Source organism: Pipistrellus kuhlii, unplaced genomic scaffold (genome assembly GCF_014108245.1).
Source record: "Pipistrellus kuhlii isolate mPipKuh1 unplaced genomic scaffold, mPipKuh1.p scaffold_m20_p_11, whole genome shotgun sequence".
Taxonomy (NCBI): domain Eukaryota; kingdom Metazoa; phylum Chordata; class Mammalia; order Chiroptera; family Vespertilionidae; genus Pipistrellus; species Pipistrellus kuhlii.
In genome coordinates, this window is record NW_023425416.1 from 37,561,732 (window position 1) to 37,588,297 (window position 26,566).

The window sequence follows — 26,566 nt, forward strand, 5'->3', positions numbered from 1 at the left end:
AAGATAACTAACCGCAAAAGGGAAAAGAAAAATGTATGTTACTGAACATACCATGTATGCAACTGAACAATCTGGAGTAAGAATGACATTAATATTTCACGAAATCTAAGATTAAGATGAAACTATTCTTTCCAGAAATCACAGGATATCACCAACTCATTTTGAGGTATAGTTCCATAAATTTTAGGACTGACATTTTTCAATTTTCTTTTAAAATAAACATCTATTTCTAAAGAGGAAAATGACATTTTAAATCCATGGCTCTAATATGGTCTTCAGTAATAAGAGAAAAAAAATTTTTTTTAAATTTAAAAATGGGAAACAATCTGAGCATATGACCCAATTCATATTTTTAAAGTTTAATCAACTTATATGTCATACAAGAGGAAGCACACCCATCCATAAAAAGAAAAAAAAAAAGACTTAAATAATATCAATGTTTTAAATTGAGAACAGCTGTGAATTAAATTAGCTCTTTTAAACTGGCTTCATTTACATTTATACTTATAACTTGCATTGCATCAGCAGTGATTTGAATGATTTGTTGAATTTAGATCTTGTAATTTTCTGACTGAACCAACACTTCCAACTGCCTGCTAAAGATTCTGGATAAATTAACAAGCAAACAAAGCTACTAAGGATAATTCACTCCTTTTAGACATATTTCTTTATTGGAGAAATGAGTTGCAAATTTAGGAAAAGTAGATATAAAACTTTAATTAGTTTAGAACTGTTGATATTGATACCATGATGGGTTATTTTCCTTTCAAGCTCTTTTCAATACATTATCACCTTGTAATGGTCGGCAAACTCATTAGTCAACAGAGGCAAATATTAACAGTACAATGATTGAAATTTCTTTTGAGAGCCAAATTTTTTAAACTTAAACTTCTTCTAATGCCACTTCTTCAAAATAGACTTGTCCAGGCCGTGGAATTTTGTAGAAGAGCCGCATTCAAGGGGCCAAAGAGCCGCATGTGGCTTTTGAGCTGCAGTTTGCCCACCACGGCCTTAGACCTTCATTTTGAATACTACTTTATACGAATATATTTATTAAAAAGTAAATAAAATAAAATATTTTATAGTGAGTCAACTTTAAACTCCCTAAGGGAAAGGGACAGGCTATTGTACTTTCTTCATGTTTATTACAGAGCTTTCACCTAGCCTCTAATTATAGACATTTTATTTCCATTGTTCGTTATTTAATTTTGGGAGATTAATCAAGAGACATCTTAAAATAAGTCTGACAATATAACAGTAATTACACCAGCAGCAATAATTTCTAGCCAATACTGGATGTATGCAAGTCTATTTCTTATTCTGGTTGATGATAACATGGATGCTCAATTTGTAAAAAACTGTTCAGCTGTACACTTATAATTTGTGCGTTTTTCTATATATACTTCAGTAAAAGTTATACTATACTCAAAATTTATAAAAAATCCTATTTTAAAATGTTTTGCTAACTCTCCTGTATGTGACTAGACTATGACAATCAATCATTGGTTTTATAGTTTTTAATAATTAAGCTGAAAATTGAAAGGTCATGGCCAATATATTTTTTCAGTAAATAAAGAGCACAGTATAAGCAACAGGAAAATGAGATGATTATGCTATAATGAATTAAATACCTCTAGACCCATTTCACCTCGGGCTACTCTCCAAGCCACTGACCCAGATATTCTTCCACCAAGTTCTCCAGGTTTAGGGGTCTTGGGAGAAATAAATTCCACAAGCTCCACAATTATCCTCTGGAGAAGTTCTTTTCTTCTGTTTTCTGACAAAGACATTTGCCTCTGCAATACATGTTTTTTAAAAATCATTAAGATTAGAAAAATGTGCAAGTCCAACTGTAAGCAAGAATATACTTAAGACATGTATTTTAAGGCAATCATAAACAAAGTAACAAACTTTATTTTCATATGTGTAATTATTTGGAAAATAAAATGGACATTAGAATATTCAAAGTAATTTTTAAAAACGTGGTTAAAAAGATCTTTTTATATCCACATCCAGTGATGCATGACCTTTAATATCCTAGATTTAAAATGAAGATAGCAATCTTTGATTTTGGCCACAGTAAATTACTTGAATCAGATCAACTGTCCCACTGAGAAAAGTTAGAAAAGGGTGAACACATACACACAGACACATACAAAACCTGTTTGAATGTAAGAGAAAACTACCAAAGTAGCCAGACTGGAAATGTTAAGATCTCAAGAGAAGTAAATTGAGGGGAACCAATACTGCGCCACTTGCCTAGCCAGTGTGACTCAGTGGTTGAGCATCGACCTATGACCCAAGAGGTGAGGGTTCAATTCTCGGTCAGGGCACATGCCTGGGTTTCGGGCTCAATCCCCAGTGAGGGATGAGGCGAAAGTAGCCAATCAATGATTCTCTCTCATCATTGATGTTTCTATCTCTCTCTCCCTCTCCTTTCCTTTGAAATCAATAAAAAAAATTTAAAAATACTGTTACTTTTCCCTTCTAGGAATTTGCTAATTATTAACTAAAAACGAGAAGGAGGGGCCAACAAACCAAGCATAAAAAGAAGGCTAAAGCACTGAAAAATAAAGATTTTTTAGCAGAAACAAAGTGCTGATAAGTAAATAATTGGAGTTCAGAGCCTTCCAAGGTGAAGGGATCTAGTAAATACTACAGGTTTTCAACTTGGCATTCCTGAAGGACTGCATACTAAAGGTGAAATTCTACAGAGATTGAAAAGCTCACTTAAATGTCAATCATGACTGCATTAAGATGATCCACTCCTATTCTAATTTCCTTCCAAAAGCGCAAAAAAATTAAAAAATCATACAAATATATAAGTTAAAAACATCTCAAAACTACAAAAAGGGTATAAAGTAAAAACTTAAGCTCCCTTCTTGAACCACCAGGTCTTCTCGGAACCAGTCATTGTTAACAATTTTCTGTGACTTGTTTTAGAAATTTCCATACATGAACAAGTGTGTGTATGTAATTACATTCAAGACACAATTACTTGGATAAATAAAACAACATACTTTTGCCAAATATTATATATACTGAAATTTTGTTTCACTGTTCTTTGAGACATAACAATTTAATGTAAAAAAGTACAATATTTAAAATAAGTCATCAGAAATTTGAATTAAAAGACATTTAACATTAAAATATTGTTGCTTACAAAATAATGCTACAACTTTAAAAACCAGCTCTTGATTATATTATAATTTTCAAATATCCTCTCAAAAATGACAAATGCCCATTAACTACCTGTTTATTAAGTCCATTAATAGTTTCTCGAAGTAATTCTTCTTTAATCTGAGTTCTTCTGGAGATTACCTCTTCGTGTTTACAAGAATATCGCCAAGTGACATCAACCACCTTAAATTACAGAATACAAATATATAACAAGATTACAACCATCAACCTTAAATACCTAGAATGTAATTTGTTTTTTTAAAATTTTTTTTAAACTTGAAAGCTCCTTACTACTTTCTTTAAAATTTTTTTTTTTTTTTTTTTTTACAGAGAGAAAGGGAGAGGGATAGAGAATCAGAAACATCAATGAAAGAGGAACATCTTGCTGGCACCGGTTTGGCTCAGTGGTAGAGTGTCGGTCTGTGGACTGAAAGGTCCCGGGTTCGATTCCAGTCAAGGGCATGTACCTTGGTTGCGGGCACATCCCCAGTAGAGGGTGTGCAAGAGGCAGCTGGTCGATGATTCTCTCTCATCGACGTTTCTAACTCTCTATCCCTCTCTCTTCCTCTCTGTGAAAAAATAAAATATATTTAAAACAAAACAAAACAAAGAAAAAACAATGAAAGAGGAACATCGATCAACTGCCTCCTGCACACCCCCTACTGGCGATGTGCCCACCATCAAGGTACATGCCTCTGATCAGAATCGAACCTGGCACCCTTCAGTCCACAGGCCGATGCTCTATCCCCTGGGCCAAACCGGTTAGGGCTAGAATGTAATTAAGAATCATAATAAGTCTAAACCAATTTGGCTCAATGGATAGAGCGTCGGCTTGGGGACAGAAAGGTCCCAGGTTCGATTCCAGTCAAGGGCATGTACCTTGGTTGCGGGCATATCCCCAGTAGGGGGTGTGCAAGAGGCAGCTGATTGATGACTCTCTCTCATCGATGTTTCTAACTCTCTATCTCTCTCCCTTCCTCTCTGTACAAAATCAATAAAATATATTTTAAAAAAAAGAATCATAATAAAATTTTAAATGCTATTCTTTTTCAAGTTCAAAAATCTGTGGAACAAAAACAGAGAATGTGCTGTTTATTCATTTTGTTCGAGCACACTTCCAAGAAAGATTATTGACAAGAAGTTTTCAGAACATTTAGGTTTTTTTAAAACTGATTTCCAAAATACAACATATAAAAAACTTTTTCCATTTTTACTGTATGAAATGTATATTATAGGACTGATTTTTGCAAAAACAATTCAATGGAGAAAAGATAATCTTTCCAACAAAAGGTGCTAGAAAGTTCCTTATCCATATGCAAAACAATGAATTTCAATCCACACCCCGGAGTGTATACACAATTAACTCAAAATAGATTACACACCTAAGTGTAAAACTTGAAGTATAAACTTCTAAAAGAAAACAAAGGAGAAAATCATTGTGTCTTGTGTTAGGCAAAGTCTTCTTAGATACACTATCAAAAAGCATAATCCATGAAAGAACAAATTGATAAAATGTACTTCATCAATTTATTCTTTTCAAAAAATGAAAAGATAAGCTTCAGATAAGGAGAAATTTTTTTTGCAAAGCATATCCTATATAATAATAGGCCAATATGCAAATTATTCCCCTCAACCAGGAGTTCAACCAGGAATTCGACCAGGGTGTAGGGCCAGCCAGCCAACTGCCTGTGGCCCCTCCCCCCAGCAGGCCCAGCCGATAGGCCTTGATCAGGGCAGCCGACCAGACCCCACCCATGCATGAATTCATGCACTGGTCCTCTAGCATCTAATAAGAGACTTGCATTCAGAACGTATAAGGAACTCTCAAACTCAATGACAAAAAAAAAAAAATAATAAAAAAGTGGGCAAAGTGGACATGTGGATGGCAAATACCATATAATACAATAAAAGCCTAATATGCTAAGTGTCCAACCTTGCAGGCATCTGTTCAATCAATCAAAGAAGAATATGCTAATGATATGCTAAGGCTGCTCAGCTGCTCACTATGATGTACACTGGCCCCCAGGGGACAGGCAACTGACCTGGTCGACCAGTTGCTATGATGTGCACTGACCACCAGGGGGCAGACACTGACCAGTAGGTTAGCTTGCTGCTGGGGTCCAGCTGGTCAGGACTGAGGGAGAAAGGCTGGACACCCCCTAGAGTTCTCCTGTGGTCCCTCCCAGGCTGGCTAACCTCCCATGTCCCTCTCCAGTCCTGACTGTGCACCAGTGGGTTCTCTCAGCCTGGCCTGTACCCTCTTGCAATCTGTGACCCCTCGGAGAATGTCAGAGAACCAATTTTGGCCTGATCCCACACAACGCAGAAACTGCCCTCTGGTGGTCAGTACACTCCCATAGCATAAGTGCCGCTCAGCCAGAAGTCAAGCTCACAGCTGGCGAGTGCAGTGGCGGTAGCAGGAGCCTCTCCCTCCTCCATGGCAATGCAAAGGATGTCTGACTGCTGGCTTAGGGGAGGGGGCCTAAGCTGTCAGTTGGACATCCCCTGAGGGCTTCTGGACTACGCTGAGAAGGTGCAGATTGGGTTGAGAGACCTTCCCCCACGAGTGCATGAATTTTGTGCAACAGACCTCTAGTAAACATATAAAAAGATGCTTAGTACTGTATGGATACATGGAAAAGACTGACAGATCTCAGAGGGAAGGGGGGCAGGGAATTAGATAAAAGAAGGTGAAAAGCCAAAGAATATATATGCATGATCCACAAACACAGACAAGTGTGGTGATGGCCATGGGATGAAAGCTAGGTAGAGGTACAGTAGAGAAAACAAGGGGCATCTATACTAGTGTCAACAGTATAAAAAAACAAAACAAAACAAAACAAAACAAACCACAAATTTTATTAAACTAAAATATAAATAATGTCCATCAACAGATGAATGAATAAACTATGGTACATCCAAAGGAATACTTCAGCAATAAAAATAACCATTGATACACATAGATGAATCTCAAAGTAATTATATAGAGTAAAAGAAACTAAACTCTACCATCCTCACCCCACAAAAAGAGGATATAGATGCTCCCTGACTTAAGATGGATTACATCCGAATAAATCCATCATAAGTTGAGAATATCATAAGTTGAAAATGCTCTTAATAGCAGCACACCACAGAGTTATTTACCCTGTGATTGGTTATTTACCCTGTGATTGAATGATGTACTGGGAGTTGCAGATCACTGCCGCTGCCCAGCTTCATGAGAATATGGTACATGAGAGCATATCACTAGCCCAGGAAAAAGATCAAAATTTAGAATTTGATATACAGTGTCTAGGGAATTTGAATTGCTTTTGCTTTTTACACCATCATAAAGCTGAAAAACCATCGACAGTCATAAGTAGGACCATCTGTACACTATATGATTCCATTTACATAAAACTGTAGATCTGTGGTTACCCTGATCATATAGGGACAAGTAGGATAACAAAGGGACATGTGGAAACTTCCCAGGATAGTGGATATGTTCACTATCTTGGCTTTGTAAAGGTAATTTCATAAGTGTATATAAATGACAAAATTAACTTGTATACTTTAAATATATGCCACATTTTGTTTGTCAATTACACTTTCAAAATTTGTCAAAACTATATTTTATTCTTAGGAATAAAACATTTTCTCTTATGCCTACCTCATCTTTAGAAAATGCTAGGACATAGGAGAGTTTCTTGCCCCACCCTACTTCATAGAGGAGCGGTTTGTCACAGGCATCTTCACAGGAGTCACAGTGCAGCCACCGCTGCTGGGAGGGAGAATAGACTTCTGTCCAGACGTGGTCTGCTCAGGTACAGCAGAGAGCAACAAAAAGAAAAAAAGTTTACAAACCCAGAATGACTTCCAGTAACTATATACAAACTCCTAAGATTAGAACCACACAATCAAGTTAAGTGTAACATTCTAAACCTTAGTTAAGACTAAACATTTTGTGGCACACAAGACTCTAGTACACTTGTTTTCTCTGTCCCTTTGAAATCCTTAAAAATGTTTGTGGAATACCTCCTTTAATGCAGTCAGTTTCAAGCTTAATTAAAAATAATGTGAGCTGTAACTTTAAAAAGGGTGAACATATTGAACAATAGCATCGAAAACAGGGATCAGTTTGCTAATGTGAAAAAGTTAATGTCACTTTTGAAAATGCAGTCTATCTCAATTTTTAAGACCCAGAACCAAAAGGAAGACTAAAGAGGGTTTATGATTATTGATGTTCTACATTGTAAGAAAATGATAAAAATGAAACACAAGTTAAACACTGAGAAAAAGGAAAACAACTTTTTGACATGTAGATGACATATGTCATTTCTAAATAAGAACAAAATAAATTTCACATAGCTTTTATTTTTTGTATATTAAGGTTTAAGATTACTGAAGTTTTAAACTAATCTCTACAAAAGCAAAGATTTCTATAGCATATTATTACACATGTATCCGTATAGAAACACCATTACTAAAAATGGCATGATAAATTATTAATAAAAGAATGTTTATAGTGCAGAGTACTATGCAAAATACTAGGGGCACCACAAAAACTTTGTGATCCCCTAAAAAAATCCGTGAGGTTGGTATTATTATTTTACAAAAGGCAAATGGAAGCTCAGACTCAGAAGGCCAGAAAGTACAAGACAGAACATGACAAGCCCAGACTGTAAAATCCTTAATTCTGCAAAGCCCTACTACTCTCTGTTCATATCGGTTCTGTACCTGTGTAATCCCAAATGTAGCGAGCTTCAAACCCTAAGGCTCGGCAGCACAGTGTAAAACAATTGGCCCACTCGCCACACCGTCCACATTTCGTTTCCAAAAGTTTCTCAGGGTTATTATACCTGTTTTAAATACCAACAAAAAAAGCTTTGATTCAGTATCAAAACTAAGAATTTTAAAGAATTTATATTATCTCTGTGCTAAACAGTAACATTCCTAATTTTAAATTCGTAATGATCAGAGAGCCTAGAATATAGGAGGAAGTGTAAGAATCAGCATGGGTGTGTTCCAAAAAAATCTTTGTTTACAAAAATAGGATGTGGGCTTAGCCTGCCAATCATACCTTGTTGTTCCTTGTCCTAATAATTAAAATGAAGATGAAAAAATAAAAATTCTCTTCTACCCATTCCATTAAGACTTGCCTGTCCAATGGATACCCACCTTGGGAACCGATTGCTGAACTGGCACACCTCACAATAATGATCTTCCACTCTGTTTGCACCCCACTTCAACTCATCTTCAGTGGGAAATAATCCTTCACCTCTAGACTTCGTCTTGCCACCACATTTGCTGCACGAAATGTCATTCACCCACTGAAAAAATTCTTCCTTAAACCAGTGTAGAAGCTCCAGCAAAAGAAAATCCTCTTCACTGAAATTAGTACCTAAGAAATTAAAACAGAACCAAGTAAGAGCTAAAGCTGACAAAAACTAAAAATATCCACATATTTTATTCTCAGATAAGAGCTGAAATATATGAAAATATAAGATGATCTAAAAGGTTTGCACAAATATAAGATTATCTAAAAGGTTTGTAAAGAACATCAGTAGATTGTGAATGAGGCTGAAATATGGTAACAGTACACTGCACATTTAGAACAGTAGGCAGACATTATGCATTAATATGTGAGCTGAACACAACAATCTCTCAGGGAACTATGGTCAGTTTGGAATTGAACCTGAAACATATGGGAAGTAAGAAAAAAGTCTGATTTGGAAAAACACTTTAAAATTACTGTATTAAAGTTATCATCAGTTATACAAGGAAATCTGAAACAATCATAAAATCACAGAAATCACAAAATTCCAGACACTTAAAAACCAACCTATTGGCTTTTCTATCAGGGTTTCAACTTACAACATAATCCATCCATGGATACTCTCTTTAAAACAAAAACATGAGCATGTCTACACTGTATATAATGACCCTAGCAAGTAAGCATGGCACATAATAATATATCCCCTTTATCAAATAAAAATACCTTTCTTGGCCATATTTAAGGCTATGGTATCTCTGGAATGAAGGAAAGCAGAAAGGGGGAAAATCTAGGAGACCTATACAGGGAGCTCTCCTCTATTTAATGTTTTATTATTTAAAAAATGATAAAGGAAATGTATAGCATAACATTAAGGTCTAATAAAGTTTGATGCTGGCCATGGGTGTTTGCTATATTATACTCTATTCTTATGTTTATTTGATATATTTCAAAGTTAAGAAACTACATAGAATATAAAAAGGCCAGAAACATATTATTTTTCCTGTTAGAAAACTCAAGTTCTCCACAAAATAATCTGTAATGTAATCCAAATAAAATTATAAAATATGAAATATTTTCAGATTACTGCAAAGTTCATGTCAAAATTTAAAAATGCACAAAATAGCAAACATAACTTTGAATAAGAACCATGAGATAAACTTGCCTACCTCATATCAAAACAAATACAGAATTCTAATGATTAAAATATTGTGATATTGGGAAAGAATAGATAACAAATCAATAAAGCAAGAGACCTGAAAGACAGATTTTTGTTTTCATTTTTTATTTAATTTATTGGGGTGACACTGGCTAAGAAAATTTTACAAGTTTCAGGTGTACAATTCCACAACACATCATCTGTACACTATATTGTCCAGATGTACACTACACCACCCAAGTCAAGTCTCCTTCCATCACCATTTACCCCCTCCTCCACCTCCCTCCATGCCACCTCTGCCCCAGCAATCCCCACAGTTTTCTGTGTCCATGAGTTTTTAAATTTTTTTCTCAATCCTTCCACTCCCAGTCCCCCACTCCACTGACAGGTGTCAGCCCGCTCTTTCTATGGTTTTGTCTATATTTTGCTTCATATCATTTTGTTCATTAGATTCCACATATGAGTGAAATCATATAGTACCTGTCTCTCTCTGACTGGCTTATTTCACTTAGCACAGTGGTCGGCAAACCACGGTTTGCGAGCCACATGCGGCTTCTTGGCCCCTGGAGTGTGGCTCTTCCACAAAATACCACGGCCTGGGCGAGTCTATTTTGAAGAAGTGGCATTAGAAGAAGTTTAAGTTTAAAAAAATTTGGGCTCTCAAAAGAAATTTCAATCTCTACTGTTAATATTTGGTTGTTGACTGAGTTTGCCAACCACTGACTTAGCATAATGCTCTTTGGTATATCCATGCTGTCTCAAAGGGTAAGCTTTCCTACTTTTTTAAAGCTGAGTAGTATTCCCTTGTGTAAGTGCACCACAGCTTTTTTATCCATTCATGCAATGATAAGCACATGGGCTGTTTCCAAATCTTGGCTATTGTAAACAAGGCTGTAACGAACATAAGGTTGCACATATTCTTTCTAATTAGTGCTTAGAGTTTTTTTTGGTACATATTTCCAGAAGTGAAACCACTGAGTCATAAGGCAGTTCCATTTTTAATTTTTTGAGGTAACTCCGTACTGCTTTCCACAATGCTTGTGCAATCTGCATTCCACCAACAGAACAGTTCCCTTTTCTCCAATCCTTGCCAACACTTGTTTGTTGCTTTATTGATGATAGCCATTGACAGGTGTGAGGTAATACCTCACTGTGGTTTTTATTTGCATTTCTCTGGTGATTAGTGACGTTGAGCATCTTTCAAATGCTTGTTGGTCATCTGTATGTCCTCTTTACAGAAGTGTTTATTCAGGTCCTATGCCCAATTTTTTAAATTGGATTGTTTGTTTTTTTGATGTTGAATTTTTAAGTTCTTTATAAATTTTGGATATCAATCCATTATCATTGGCAAATATGGTCTCCCATTTACTGGGTCGTCTTTTCATTTTGTTGATGGTTTCCTTTGCTGTGCAAAAATGTTTTACTTTGATGTAGTCCTATTTGTTCATATTTTCTTTTGTTTTCCTTGCCCAAGGAAATATTCAGAAAAAAAAAATATTGCTATGAGAAATGTCTGAGATTATAGTGCAATAAATCATATTTAATAGAGTTAGTCTTTCAAAGTAGTTCTAAGAGGAAGGACTGTTCAATAAACAATATTGGGACAGGTAGCTATCAAAATAGCAGATTCTTACTGTACTTCATTTATTCTTAAATATATAGTTATAGTATAATATTATGTATATTCACAGAGAGAGAGAGAAAAAAAATGCCATAAAAGTAATAGAAGTTACAAGAGAATGTTTATGACTTTTGTTCATGAATATGTTTAGGGCCTTAACCAAGACAAAAATTATAAAATAATGAAAAATAACAATTTTCTTATAGTGTACATCAAAATATATACTAAGTGAAATTAAACAAAGAACACTGGGGAAGGGGGGAAGTAACAAAACTAACAAAGAAAAAATAAGTACTCAAAATACATAAGAAACTTCTACAAATAAGTAATAATACAAATAAGTAATAATACCAACAAACCTATCAAAAATTTTTAAAAAGTTCATAAAAGAAGTTCAATAATTTCATTTGTTTGGCAGGATCTATGATAACAAACATATCACACATGCATGCATGTATACTAGGAAGCATGCTTCACTGCTGCAGCATTTAGAATAGATAGATGTTAAAAAAACATCTCAAGTACCTTGGAAATGGTACAAATAATAGTATATGCATACTACACAACACCAAGGAAAGTTAAAAAGGTTTCTAAGACATGATAGTAAATTTAACACATTAAAGAGCTATAGATATATGAGATAAACTTTATGTAAACCCACACAACTTAAATATATTTATTTTTACAGATAACTGTAAATGAGTGTAAATACCCAGAAAAAGATATGAAAAGGAACACATCATGAAATAACAAGTTAGGTACCTATAGAAAAGGAGTAGGACTGATTGGCAAGGAGAATTTAGCTTTTCCTGTATAATATTAAAGTTTTCTAATCAAAAAGGTATTCATAAATGTTAGATTAAAAATAAACTTTTAGAAATACAGCACTGCCATCATCTCTCTTAGATTTCCTACAACAGTCAGAAAAGAAACAATTACACAGAAATTCATAGAAAAATGTTGAAGTTGGAATAGTTTAACAACTAAAACCCTAAGACCATTAATGATAATAATGACATATAGTTATTGGTAGATGAATGTGGCAGGAATTATTCAGAGTCTTTTACAAGTAATATCATTTATTTTTGAAAATTATCATTCCTATTTCAAATAAAGAAATTGAGGCATAGAAATTAAATTATTTGCTCAGAAATGCACAGTAAGTGGCAGAGCTAAAATTATACCCAGGCAGTTGGCTTCAAAATCTACATTTTTAATTAGTAAATAATCTCTCTTCAAACCAAAGTGAATCAATGGTCTAATCATATGAATTAATTGTGAATACAGTTTCTATTAGATTCACATTAAGATTTTTTTTAATGCCATCATATATTCCATGGACTTAAGTCTTACTAAACATAAAAAAAAATTCACATAACAATGATTATGATTAAACTGCAAATACATTTTTGCGTAAAAAAGTGTTTTTTGTTTTGTTTTAAATATATTTTTTATTTATTTCAGAGAAGGAGTGGGAGAGAAAGAAATAGAAACATCAATGATGAGAGATAATCATCAATTGGCTATCTCCTACATGCCCCTCACTGGTGATCAAGCTCACAACCTAGGCATGTGCCCTGACTGGGAATTGAACCATGACCCCGTGGTTCAAAGGTTGACACTCAACCACTGAGCCACTCCAGTAGTGGTAAAAATTTGTGGGTTTCTCCCCCCCCCCAAATATTAACAGATGTGTTCATTAGTTATATGCAATAAAGTTATGCTGTTATTGTATTCTTTAAAAACCCACATAGGAATAGATTAGATATTTATGATGTATACAGCAAAAGACACCATTTAGTGTTTGTTTATTTAGCAACTAGTGGCCCTGAGCACAAATGCATATGCCAGTAGCTCTCTACCACTTGCCTCAACCCACTCAGTGTTGCTTGTAGCTCTCCACCTCACTTAGCTTGTGTCCCACCCTCAGGTAGCTCTCCGCCCACTGCCCCGCCCCTCTGCAGCTCTCTGCTGCAGGTAGCTTGCTGCCCTGCCCTCCTGCTGTTCAGCTGTTATGTGGTGGTATCCCGACCAATTTGCATATTACCCTATTATAAGTATAGATGATGCTTTTTTAGCAATGAATGGTGATGTAAAGCCACTACCTTTATCCAATTTTTTAGCTCTAGATAACTTTTCTTGAGCTCTTTTTTTCAGTTGTTGGACAGGAATACAAGCCAATGCTTTCTGCTGGAGAGCAAGATTTTCATAGACCAGCACATGCTGCAGGTTAGCCTGAAGAACTTTCAGAATGATTGAGTCAGCAGTAACCTAATAAAAAAACACATACACACACACCAGAAATTAGTTTTTCTCCATATTCTATAAAAATAACATAAAAAACACTAGTTATATTTCATAAAGAGGAACACATTAATTTACTGAAGTAATTATATTCAAAACCTTTACAAAATTAATAGGAAATAGCCATATCTGTGTCATAATCTAAGACATATATTTTTCCCTCTTAGTATATTATATTACTGAGGATATACTGAAACAGGGGTGTGATGAATTCTTGACCACAAGCTTGGACCATGACAATACTCTGTTCAATGCAAGTAACAGCCCTTTCCACATCAAATTCCTGTAAGTAATATAATTTTTTAAAACTTTATTCAGCATTAGCAAAGGATAAGTACTTTTAAAGAGGAAAGGCAGATACAAATGAATTACTATTAATAGCAAAGGAAGAAACCACAGTAATATGTCCTCTAGAGAGAATGGTTACAAAAACTAAAAAAAGTTCTCAAAATAATCCCAAAGGCAGAGGAGCTACAGAATGCACAGAGCAGGAAGAGACCTTGGAGCAAGCATTAGGGAGGCTGCAGAGGCCCTGCAGGAGGAACATTTAGACATTTTGCCCCTCTCACCCCATCACTTCTTGTCAACAAAGAATGTGCCTCTGAACAGTGCCGGCGGATGCTTAGATTCCTAAAAGGAAAGAGGTGTGTCCAACCTAAGAACAATTACTTTTGGCAGAACCCACTTAAACAAAACAAAAATAGGAAAAAGATATTAAAAAAGGTTTAAAGAGCCAAAAAAGAACATAGAAAATATAAAATGTCAGAAATAAGTTCAAATATGTTATTAATTATAGGAAGTGCATTAAAAGGTAAAGACAGATTAATTTAAAGAAATAAAAACAATTGCCAAATACTTCGGAGCCAAACCAACTAGGATTGATCTATGAACTAGGAGGTCATGGTTCGATATTCAATCAGGACTGAGACATTAGTTTGATACCGGGTTGCGGGCTTAATGCCCATTGTGGGGCCTACAGGAAGCAGCTGATCCATGATTCTCTCTCATAACTAATGTTTTTCTCTCTCCCTCTACCTTCCTTTCTGAAATCAATAAAAAAATAATGGAGTCCATAATAGACAAGGACATTAGCCTCTCAGATTAAGTAGCCTATGGATACAAAAACACTGACAAAAACGATTTTCATTTATTCAAATATTTAACGACCTTTTATTATTTGCTAGGTACTGGGGATATAATGGTAAGTTAGACAATTTATTCATAGATATGGTAAGAGTTATAAAGCAAAGAATAAGGATAGTGAGACTTTTCAACAGGATTCTGACCCTACAATTCCCTGAATATGACATTTGCGGTAAAATATGAATAATGAGTAGCAGCTCATAAACAGAGAAAGGAAAAGACCATTCTTATCAAAGAACAGCGTGTAGGTAGGTAGAGCATGTGAATTGGGATTATGCTCAGTATAAAGTGAAGAATCAGAGAAAAGAAAATCGTAGAGAAAAGGCTGAAAATAAAGTCTCGTTGGTAAGTAGCTGGATCTTTCATACCTCGTCCTGTTGTAATGGAATATTATGAAAGAGACTTAAGCAAGATAATAAAATGATCAAATTTGTATTATCAGATTATCAATCTAGCGGTAGTGTAGAAAAAGCAGGTATGAAAGACCCAATGGGGGACAAATGCAGAATTCTTGAGAGAACTGGTGGCTTAAACTAAGGTGGTTATAGTAGTGGTAGAAAAGTGAATGAATATAAAAAGAACTTAGGAAGTAGAATCAACAAATCTTGGTGACTGAACTGTGGGGCCAGAGGAGTTAGAAAAGTAGAAAAACACATAGGCATGATCCACAGATTTTCTAATATGAGCAATGGTGTCAATAGTTGAACTGGTTACAGAAGGAAAGAAAACCAGAAAATGATTAATTGAGCTAAAAACTATGTATGGTCAGATAAAAATAAAGTGAATAAATCCCTTAAATTTTGCAGCATGAAGATTGTTATCTTAATAAGAGGTTCGATAGTAGTGTTAATAAGGAAAACAAGTTGTAAGAGACTTACTGGTGTAAGTGGTACCCCAAAGCAGCCTAAGCGCACCAAGGGAGCTGGACAAAATGGTCCACTGGAGCCCTGCCTGGTGTTGCCCAGTGGTTAGAGCACTGGACCATGCACTGAAGGGTCACAGGTTTAATTCCCGGTCAAACCTTTAAAATCCTTTATAGTTCACAAAGCTATCTTTTCACATATGCTATCTTATCTGATGCCTACAGTCACTTAGCATCAGTACTAGTTTATCCAATACTATCAACTAATAGCTTCCTAGAAGTGTTCAGAAACACCAGCTACAGTTATTATTATTTAAAAAATTAGCTGTACTGAAACCGGTTTGGCTCAGTGGATAGAGTGTCAGCTTGGGGACTGAAAGGTCCTGGGTTTGATTCCAGTCAAGGGCATGTACCTTGGTTGCGGGCACTTCCCCCGTAGGGGGTGTGCAAGAGGCAGCTGATAGATGATTCTCTCTCATCGATGTTTCTCTCTATCCCTCTCTCTTCCTCTCTGTATAAAATCAATAAAATATATATATTTTTAAAAATTAGCTGTGATGTTAATGAGTAGAAAATATTTTAAAAACTTAAAGGTTAATATAAGTCAACTGAGGCACAAGAGTGAACCTCGAAGAAAAAAAAAGTGTGTATTTTGTCAAATCACATGATATAACCACTCAACAAGAATTATAAAATAGAACTGTAATGGTCTCTTCCTCCAGTTTCTACCACTTTTATTCTTTATTTTTTAAAAACAAGCTTTGAGCCTGGCTGGTTTGGCTAAGTGGATAGAGTGTTGGTCTGAGGACTGAAGGGTCCTGGGTTTGGTTCCAGTCAAAGGGCACATGCCTAAGTTGAAGGCTCGATCCCCAGTAGGGGGTGTGCAGGAGGCAGCTGGTCAATGACTCTCTTTCCCTCTCCTTTCCTCTCTGAAATCAATAAAAATATATTTTCAAAAAATTAAAATAAGAGAATATGAGTATAAATTGGCTATTGATAAGCTACTATAGTGAAAATACTTAAGGACCTATATCAAAGGGACTTTTGTAAACAGGACAATTTCCTATTAAATAAAACAACAGTAGTTTGATTTCAGTTCTTCAGAACTGTATATCTGTATATGCTAATAACTAAACATCACTAATTTGCTGGTACCACTACCAGTAAATTAATGCATTATTTACCTTAAAACTAAAAAAGCTGAATTTTTTTTTTTTTATTGAACTGAGACAATGATAATGGTTAGGTTGCTGGAATTAATAATTTCTATGGTGAATGGCAGCAGGTAAATTTTAGATCAGAAGTATAATGCAGTAGAGGAAATATTTGACAGCCATACCACCGTCTAATAAGTTCATTACTTTGTTTTAGGTTATATGCTAATTTGTGTAATTGATTTAAGTACCAAGGCATTTCTGTACAGGTACATTTATATTAATAAACAAAACTTACCCTAAGAAGCAGTAAAACACAAGTTAAGATTTAAAAGAATAAATAACAGACATCCATTTTCCACACTTTTGTTACAAATTTGAGAATATTTTAGAGCTGGGAAAATTTGGATGTATTAGAAGAGCTGAGACACAAACTCAGGAATAAGTCATAAAATATTTCAGAGCTTTTGCTGTTTCAACTTTATAAACAACAGTTAGGAAAAGTTTAATTCTAACATTACCATTGGAGCAAATGGTGGATTTGATGGCTGCCCTGCACTGTCCCCTACATTCTGAGTTAACCCATTAGGATCTGAAGACTGTGCTGCAGGAAGCTGGATACTGGCTGCAGGTTGCTGAGATAATCCCATGTGGCTCTTATATGCTTCATCCAATCTGCTACTTCTCTCTGTGGCAATCAGGTCACGTATTTTTTGCAGCTGTTCCACTGAAGCTTTTTTAGGAAAGATGAGATGTGTTTCTCCCTGGAATTTATAAAATTAGGAAAAATTTTAATCTTTGCTTAATACTAATAGTCATTCTTATACATATATGGATAAATGAAGCCAATACTATAGAAAATATCGTATTTTAATAATCATTGTTTTCTTATTATATGGCACTTTTTAAATATACAAAAGTAATGCCTAACATAAACAAGGAAATTTGTCTTCTTGTTAGCATATAATGCTAAGCCTATTTTATTAGTTCAAAGAACCTTTAGGAAAGTGTTTATCTTTTAGGAATACTAAGTCAGAAAGCCTCATAAGAGTTGCACATATGCATATTCCTATCTTCCCTGCAATAGCATATGATAATTACTGTTCTCTATGACATTCCCCATGAATAATGATACTAGAGATACAGCCATACCAAATGATCACTGGTCACATAAGATAGACAAGAAGTTAACATAACTTTTTAATCTTCTAAAACCAAGTCTTTAGAGAATAGCTACATGATTAGAAGTCTGTATATAGACTTCATTAATGCCACCAAAATAACACAAAGTACACCCTAATGGTCAATTCAAAATCATGGATTGTTAACAATAATACTCGTCCAAAGGATTAGAAAAATAAAAGTTGATATACACTAGCCTACTAAGAGCATATGTCTGGTCCAAATAAAACAAAATATTAAAAAATAAAAATCCAATTATTTATGTAGTGATTCATTTAATAAATATCCGTAATATTAGCAGAATGCTTGAGATATAATAAACATTATAACAAAGCTCACAATGTAAAATAGCAAATTACAAAACAAGAAGATGAAATGAAAATAGATTCAATTTTCAAGGTGTAGAGAAGCAGCAAGCAGTGTTACAACAACAATTCTACCAATTGCAAATGAGATAAAACAGTTGTTACAAAGTGCAATAGATGGACTTGAAAACTGTAAGCATTTAAATTAACTCCACAATTGAGAATAACCTTATTTTCCTGGTGATGGCAGACCTGGAGGAATTAACTGACCAAAACATTACTCAATGACATGAAAATCAATTAAGAAAAACTGAAAGAGGCCAGCAAGCTCCATACATTGCTCATAATAGCTGTAAAAAGACTATTTCCACTTATTGTGTTTCCTAGAGGTCCTCGGCCTGGCGTGGCCCGAGGGGTCCCGGATTATGAGAGGGCATGATTGGGGCTAGGACGGACATGGGAGGTTGGCCAGCTGGGGAGGCCAGCAAGAGGGCTCCAGGGTATGTTGAGCCCATCTCACTCAGTCCCAATTGGTCAGACCCCAGCAGCAAGTTAACCTATCAATCAGAGTGTCTGCTCCTGGTGGCCAGTGCATGTCATAGCAACTGGTTCACTGGTCGACTGACTGCCCCCTAGTGGGCAGTGCATACTATAGTGAGCAGTTGAGCAGCTTTGGCATATCATTAGCATATTACGCTTTAACTGGTTGAATGGACAACAGGACACTTAGCATATTAGGCTTTTATTATATAGAATGTGTTCTAGCCTTGTGCTAAGCATTTTACACATGTTAAAGTAATTCTCACAACTAGCCTGATAGACCCTGAAATAGGCATTAGGTTAATCTCCACTTTTATATGAAAACTAGTATCCCTGCACACAAATCCGTGTGCCAGTAGGTCACTGCCACCTTCTTCTAGCTCTCTGCCTACTGCCCCACCCTCCTGTTTCTCCCCCCCAATAGCTCGCTGCCCTGCCCACTCTTGTGGCTCTCCACCTCCCACTTGCTTGCTGCCCTGGTTGTAGTTCTCTGCCGCCCATTTGTAGTTCGCTGCCCCACCCTCTTGCAGATCCATGATCCGGTCATTATGTGGTCAGTTATGCCTCACAGCTTAATGGATAATTAGCATATTCCTTTCTTATTATATAGGATATGAAGGCTTAGAGAAGTTAAATTCCTGCCTGATGCTACAGAACTGTCAGAACAAGAATTCAAACTGCATGATTTTTATCATTAGGCTATTACAGACTCTAACGTAGACTGAACAGAGACAAAAAACCACATTTGTACAGTTGGAAGGGATGAGCAAATAGAGAATATTTCTACAGTTGTAATGAATATCTACATGATGAATATCACAAATTGGAACACAATTTTTCCAACATTAGAAGGAACTACTTCACATCTCTGATGAAGTTTGGGAAGAGAAACCAGACGTCTGGCTTAAATCCAAACATGGAGGCTTCAGATCTCCTACTGTTGTCAGTGAAGGAGCACTGAGAGAAATAGCTGACACCATGGACAACAATGGAAAATAGCAGGGCAAGTATCTGGGACTAGGTCTCAGTCCACAGGTCAGAGAGCCCCTGAGAAGACTGACCCTGATAAGACAGAGATGCTGCTCATGCCTAGTCTCCCTTCCCTTCATTCTTTTTAGGAGCAATTCCAACAGAACATGATTAGTGTCTGAACCAAGCAAGTTTAATCAACAGCACTATATTTTCATTAAAGGAAAAAATTATAGGCTAATGTCCTAGGTCCAATAATATTTTAAGGTATCAATGAGAATTCTAGTATTTAACAAACTTGTTTCTCAATGCATTTTCACTGAGATAATTCTTGTTGTCAGATGTTAAACAAACCTGATCCCTGCCCACTAAATGCTGGTAATATCTTTCAGTCACCAAGACAACCCAAAATGTCCCCTCTAACTTCTCATGTCTACTATCCATCTAACCTACTAGAATGCAAGATTCATGTAAGAAAAGATGTAGATCTACCTAGTTCACCAATACATCCCTAAGGTCTGAAATAGAATCTGGGGAGGCAAGCAGTGAGGCAGAAAGGAAAGTATATCTTATAGCAACTTAGCACCTTAACAATTTTTCAGCCTGGTCAATTCTGACTGCTACTGACAACTGAGTCTCCATAACCTGGTTCAACTTTTTTCAGTATTCCACAAACTATAAATAGTTGAGCATATACACATAAAGAAAATTCACAATCTTGATTACTACTTTCACTGTGTCATAAAATTAAACTATGCCACAAATGATAGAAGACAGAAACATCATACATTTCTCTCGACCTAAAAACAAACAAAAAAAACAGATTTTCTCCTGTTACAAAACTTATGTTTGGCAACTAAACTCAGCTTTTCTGTTTTAATCTTTTCTTTTTTAAAGTATATTTTATTATTTTTTTACAAGAGGAAGGGAGAAGGATAGAGTTAAAACATCGATGAGAGAAACACATTCATCAGCTGCTTCCTGCACACCTCCTACTGGGGATGTGCCCAAAACCAAGGTACATGCCTTTGATCGGAATTGAACCTGGAACTTTTCAGTCTGAAGGCCGACGCTCTATCCACTGAGCTAAACCGGTTAGAGCTGTTTTAATCTTTCACTTCTTATTGAGTCAGGTGGTTATACCCTATTTGTATTCATATGTGCTCACAAATCACAGGTTTTTTGCTAAAAGACAAAAGTGAGCTAGCTAGAATTTGGTCTTTCCTTGAGCTGCACGTCTGACCTCACAATTCAGATTGAGACTTTTCCCTGTGGGAGATTTGTTACATTTTACTGTGATTTTACAATATACTTATTGTGACTTTTAATTGTCTAATAGGTGAAAAAATAACTAGTCCCACAGATTTCCCCAATGATCAATTTTAAAAATATTAATCTAACTTAGATCATTATCCATCAACACAATAATTCATGCTTCATACATGAACTAAGGAGAAGAAATCCTTGAACAGACTTACCTCCTCAAAGCCCATTTCAAATAAACATTCAACGGCTCCTCTGACGGGCAAGAGTCTAGTAGAAAAAGTTGCATTTCCAATCCGGATAGATCTATATTTTTCATCATTAGGGTTTCTGATTAAAAAAAAAAAAAAAAAAAAAAGTCTGATTACATGCTATATGTAATAGTTAATACTTTTCTTTTTTTTTTTTTTTTTTGCATTCCTTTTCACATTTTATATTAGCTATATTCCTTCAAGGTAGGCTAAATCCCAACTTTAAAAGAAACGGGGAGCACAGTCTGGACAAGTGCCTGATTTTGTGATTCTTTCCTCACCATACATTTCAACAACCTCACTGTTTAATTTCACAGCTGAAAATATTAATGCTGCCATAGGAAATCCATGTGATATTTTAATCCTGTGCTATTAAAGCTAGAAAACTTTATGAGTTTTTAGGTTGCTAGGAAAAAAATCCTTGTCAGCTAGCTCCAGAGAGACAGCAGAAGGCTCTGCCTATTTTGTTTTGATGAATCTCAATCATTAAGAAAGGAGTGTAATGGTCCATGAACCAGGAGGTCATGGTTCAATCTTGTCAGGGCATATGCCTGGGTTGCGGGCTCCATCCCCATTAGGGGGCATGCAGGAGGCAGCCAGATTCTCTCCCATCATTGATGTTTCTTTCTCCCTCCCCGTCTCCCTTCCTTTCTGAAATAAATAAAAATATATATTTTAAAAAAAGAATGGGGTATGACGCATAGATGGTGCTTAATAAACATTTATGAAATAAATGAGTAAAAGAAACTAAGAAGCTATAAAATGGATCACAGTTCCCCAAAGACTTTACTTCTGACAAACATGAACCTAGGTATACTTTTAGTTACCTGATTTTCTTTCTTTCCTAAACAATGACTGGCTGTATTTACTGTAAGTTCTGCTTCCGCTTAAGATTTATTTTTGTCACAGCAAATATGGTGGTAAAATGAAGATATGAATTTCTTTGACCATGATTAAGACTTTGAATAGTATACATGTGATCAGACTGGCATATGAAAAGCTTTGAGTTTGTTAAGAAACTTGATAAATCAGAAAGATTATTAAAAAAAATACAAAATTAAGGTAATCACACTATTATACTCTAAATATCTTTAGAACATAATTTAGGATAAGTAGGTTTTACATCTGATACCAACTCTTTATAAATGGTGGTGGCTTCCATTAGGATTATATTAAGGATTGTGGTGCTATGTCAGAGATCCCTAGGAAAAAGTTTTGAGGCCTTCTGCAGAGGGGGTATGAAACTGGTGGTGAGGGGGGATGCTAGCAACTGATTTACTGTCTTTGCCCTAAGCATGCTTTCTGAATATTATGATATAAAAACACCCTCCAAAAGAATTTTTAATTGTGGAAGTCTTGATAAATTTCATGTTCCTTTTGCATCAAGCAATTCCACACTGCCCAATTATTGTAAATATTTTATGAATCGTTTTTAAACCTCTTTTCCTTAATTTCAAAAATTACACAAATTACAGAATATTCACAGGCAAAATCTCTACAATTCTCAAAATGTCCACACAGATTGGTGCACACCTACAAACGCTTTGCAACCCATTCAGTAGAAGTAAAATAATTGAGAATATTCTGCAATTTTTGTAACAATTTGATGTTGCCATGAAATTTTCATTGTATTTTATAAAAATGTTAGCTTCACAAGGTTGGAAATTCAAAAAACAGTAATGGTTATTCACTACCGTTCACCTGAGAATCATAGTTGAGAACCTCAAAGAAAAAGCTATATTCTATTCTATTCTATTCTATTCTATTCTATTCTATTCTTTCATTCTGTGTTTTAGTAAAAGGTTTCTTAATCTAGGCATTACTGACATTTGAGGCCTTTATGTTGAGAGGTTGTTTTGGGCACAGCACGGGTTTAGCATCCTTGGCTTCTATGCTACACTATATCACAAGTGTGCCTCTCTTTCTTACCATGTAAACAAAAAACACTAAACTGAAAAATAACCCTCCATTATCAAAGCTAGTTACAGATGAATTATACATCCTTCCATGATTTTCAACACTTTCAACAGGATGTAATAAACACATCAATACCTCCAGGATGATATATTCTACTGCTGCAAAACTGCTTGAGCTATTTCAGTCTACCTTTTCTCAATAGCTTCCAGATTTCTCATGATCAATGTCCTTCACTGGGCTTCATTTTCTATTGGGTCGGCAGCTAAGTAATTGCGGATTTTTTAAAGAAAATCAAAGACAATTTTTTTATGGAACTAAATAACTTTATTCTTTAATGTATTGCCCATTTTGATCAATGACCTTTTGCCATCTTTCAGGCAGCATCATAATCCCACGTTCAAAAAACGACTGGTTTTTATTAGCAAAAAACTGAATCAGGTACGATTTGACATCATCATCATTATTGAAATTTTTACCATTCAAGGAGTTTTGTAAAGATTGAAACAAAAAGTAATCAGATGGTGCAAGGTCAGGACTATATGGTGGATGTGTCAAAACATCCCAACCAAGCTCCATTAATTTTTGCCGAGTGACCAAAGATGTGTGTGGCCTTGCATTGTCATGATGGAATACAACACCTTTTCGATTTGTCAATTCGGGCCGCTTTTCTTCAACTGCATTGTTTAATTTCATTAGTTGTTCAATGTAGACATCAGAATTGATCGTTCGGTTGGGTGGTAAGAGTTCAAAGTAGACAATTCCTTTGTAATCCCACCAAACTGATAACAAAACCTTCTTTTGATGAATATCAGCTTTTGATGTTGTTTGAGTTGGTTCACCTGGCCTGCTCCACAATCTTTTCCGCTTGATATTGTTGTAAACAACCCATTTTTCATCGCCAGTTATCAGTCGTTTTAAAAATGGATCATTTTCATTACGTTTCTTTAGCAAATCGCAGCTGCTAATGCGTTGCGTTAACTGTGATTCTTTCAGTTCGTGAGGAACCCATGTATCGAGTTTTTGAACATAGCCAAGTTGTTTTAAGTGATTTTCAATGCATGTATGTGATACATGAAGCTTCTCTGCAATCTCACGTGTTGTACTGTGACAGTCCGAATTGATTATTGCTTTGATTAGGGCGTCATCAACTTCAACTGGAGGACGAGAGCGTTTTTCATCTTTGAGTGAAAAATCACCAGAACGAAATTTGGCAAACCAATTTTGACACTGCCGTTCTTTTAAGGCTTCGTCACCATAAACAGCACATAACTTTTTATGAGCTTGGGATACGTTTTTCCCTTTGTGGAAATAAAAAAGCAAAATATGACAAAAATGTTCCTTTTGATTTTCCATTTTTCAACGAACGCCAAACAAAAACTACAAAACAGATCAAAAAACTTTTTTTACTGATTAACAGCTGAATAGCCAACTATCAAATAACAAAATGTGTTTTACATTTGTACTACGTCTGCAAACCTAAAAATTCAACTGAAGCCATATATGTGTGAAACCCGCAATTACTTAGCTGCCGACCCAATATTTTTTCTTTCCACTTTCACCACTGTTCTGATATAGCTTATTTTTATACATGTTTCAAACTAACTGTTGATATAAAGCTTCTCAGCTACAGGCTTTGTATAGTTTAGATTTTTCCTCTTTAGTTTCCAGTGAGCAATTTTCTATATGTATAACATGGATAGACTTATCATATCATTTATCTGTTTTTCCCACTAAAAGCAAATTGCAAACAACAACAAAAAAATTACAGTATAATGTCCAGCTACCCAAATCACATCTTCCTCTTTTTAAATGTTGAGCAGACCAACCATGGTTTTGAGCCTAGACTAATGCCAAAAGTCCCCGGAAGCACTCAAAGGCTGAGAGAACTTGGTTATATGGACATCACCAGACCTCATATCCATCAAATTCAATTTCCCCCCTTGAACTATATATTAATATTATTGAGTTCAGAGAGGAAGGGAGAAGGAGAGAGAGACAGAAACATCAGTGATGAGAGAGAATCACTGATCAGCTGCCTCCGGCGTGCCCCATACTGGGGATCAAGCCAGCAACCCAGGCATGAACCCTTCACCAGAATTGAACCCAGGACCTTTCAGTCTGCAGGCTGACACTCTATCCACTGAGCCAAACCAGCTAGGGCTTGTCTACTATTCTTGACCTCATTACTAGTCTCCTAATCCTGTAGTGTCTAAAGCACATGTGTCAAACACAAGGCCCGCGGGCCAAATTCGTCCCGCCAGGCCTTGCAATGTAGCCCGCACCGCGCTGTCATCACTGCACTCCGCTGCGTTTCCATCACAATGACAGTTTATGACTGTTCAGTAAACCATTCGGCCCGCAATTTAGGCTGGATTTTAGATTTTGGCCCCTTCTCTGATTGAGTTCGACACCCCTAGTCTAAAGTATCCCTAAGAATCGTCTTTATTTTTGTTTGATCTTCTTCCATTAACTTAATTTCCTCTGGAGACTTTTCTCAGATTTCTTTCTTCTTTTTTTTTTAAATCTCTGTTGACCACTGACTATCTCTGCAAGTTGTAATATTTATTTTGCTCGTTATCAACTATTTTGCATCTTTACGAGTTTTTTTTAGGGGTGGGTGTTATAGGATGACGACGGTAAATGAATTGGGTCCTGAAAGGGAGCAAAATTTCTGGTACCTCACTCAACCACAACTTTGAACATATTTTGATGTTTTCCAAGTTGTCTCACCCCCAATATCTACCAAATTGTTTAATTTATGGGGGGAAAGGGTCTTTGTTTTTACTATTGCAATAGCAGGGAAGTCATGCTTTTCTCCTCACATATAAAAGGCTAATATGCTAAGTGTCCAACAGTCTGGATAATGATGTCATGTAGCAACATCTGGCTTTCTCTCCCTAGCAACTAGCCTTCTTGGAGTTTCTTCAGTCCAGGAACACAACTTGCTTTATAGCCAAGTGGAAACATTTCACACTTTAACCAAATGTCTGTGAAGCATTTTCCCATGCCTCATCTCATTTGATCCTCACATAAGTCCTGCAGTAGGGAGATAGAAGACTCGGTGGAATCCTATTTTCATTAGCCAGAAAACAGATTTAGAAAGCTTAGAAACGTGACCCGACTGAAAAGTAGAAATGGTGGACCTTAGAAATGACTTCAGGTTTTCTTACTGCGCAGAATATAGTCAAACACTGCTGCAGTTAAATATTTTACCCTTTGTTCTCCCTGTATGATCTACAATAATAATCTGCTTTGTGTTGATATTTACTGCTATGTTGCTCACAATTACCTAAAAGATAAGTTAGGGTGTTTCACTAGGCTGGAAATAGCTTAGCTAAGTCAGAAAGCAGGTCTAATTAAGCAAGTTTATTCTATATATATAAAAGGCTAAGTTTACTCATGCATGCCCAGTACATATAAAGATCTTGCTGGCACCAACCGCTTGCGTGTTTCCATCTGTCATTA

The 26,566-nt window shown here is 35.8% G+C and overlaps 1 protein-coding gene across 2 annotated transcripts in view; it reads right to left on the reverse strand.

Moving 5' to 3' along the window:
• The window catches only part of NGLY1 (N-glycanase 1), a 42,641-nt gene that overhangs the window by 11,793 nt on the left and 4,282 nt on the right, over positions 1-26,566 (reverse strand). For both annotated transcript variants that reach the window (XM_036431634.2, XM_036431635.2), the window contains exons 2-9: positions 21,149-21,263; positions 17,196-17,438; positions 13,317-13,482; positions 8,338-8,560; positions 7,897-8,018; positions 6,830-6,975; positions 3,253-3,363; positions 1,632-1,796 (exon numbers count right to left, since the gene is read on the reverse strand). In XM_036431634.2, coding sequence (XP_036287527.1) covers positions 1,632-1,796; positions 3,253-3,363; positions 6,830-6,975; positions 7,897-8,018; positions 8,338-8,560; positions 13,317-13,482; positions 17,196-17,438; positions 21,149-21,263 — 1,291 coding nt within the window. The remainder of the gene's footprint in view (positions 1-1,631; positions 1,797-3,252; positions 3,364-6,829; positions 6,976-7,896; positions 8,019-8,337; positions 8,561-13,316; positions 13,483-17,195; positions 17,439-21,148; positions 21,264-26,566) is intronic.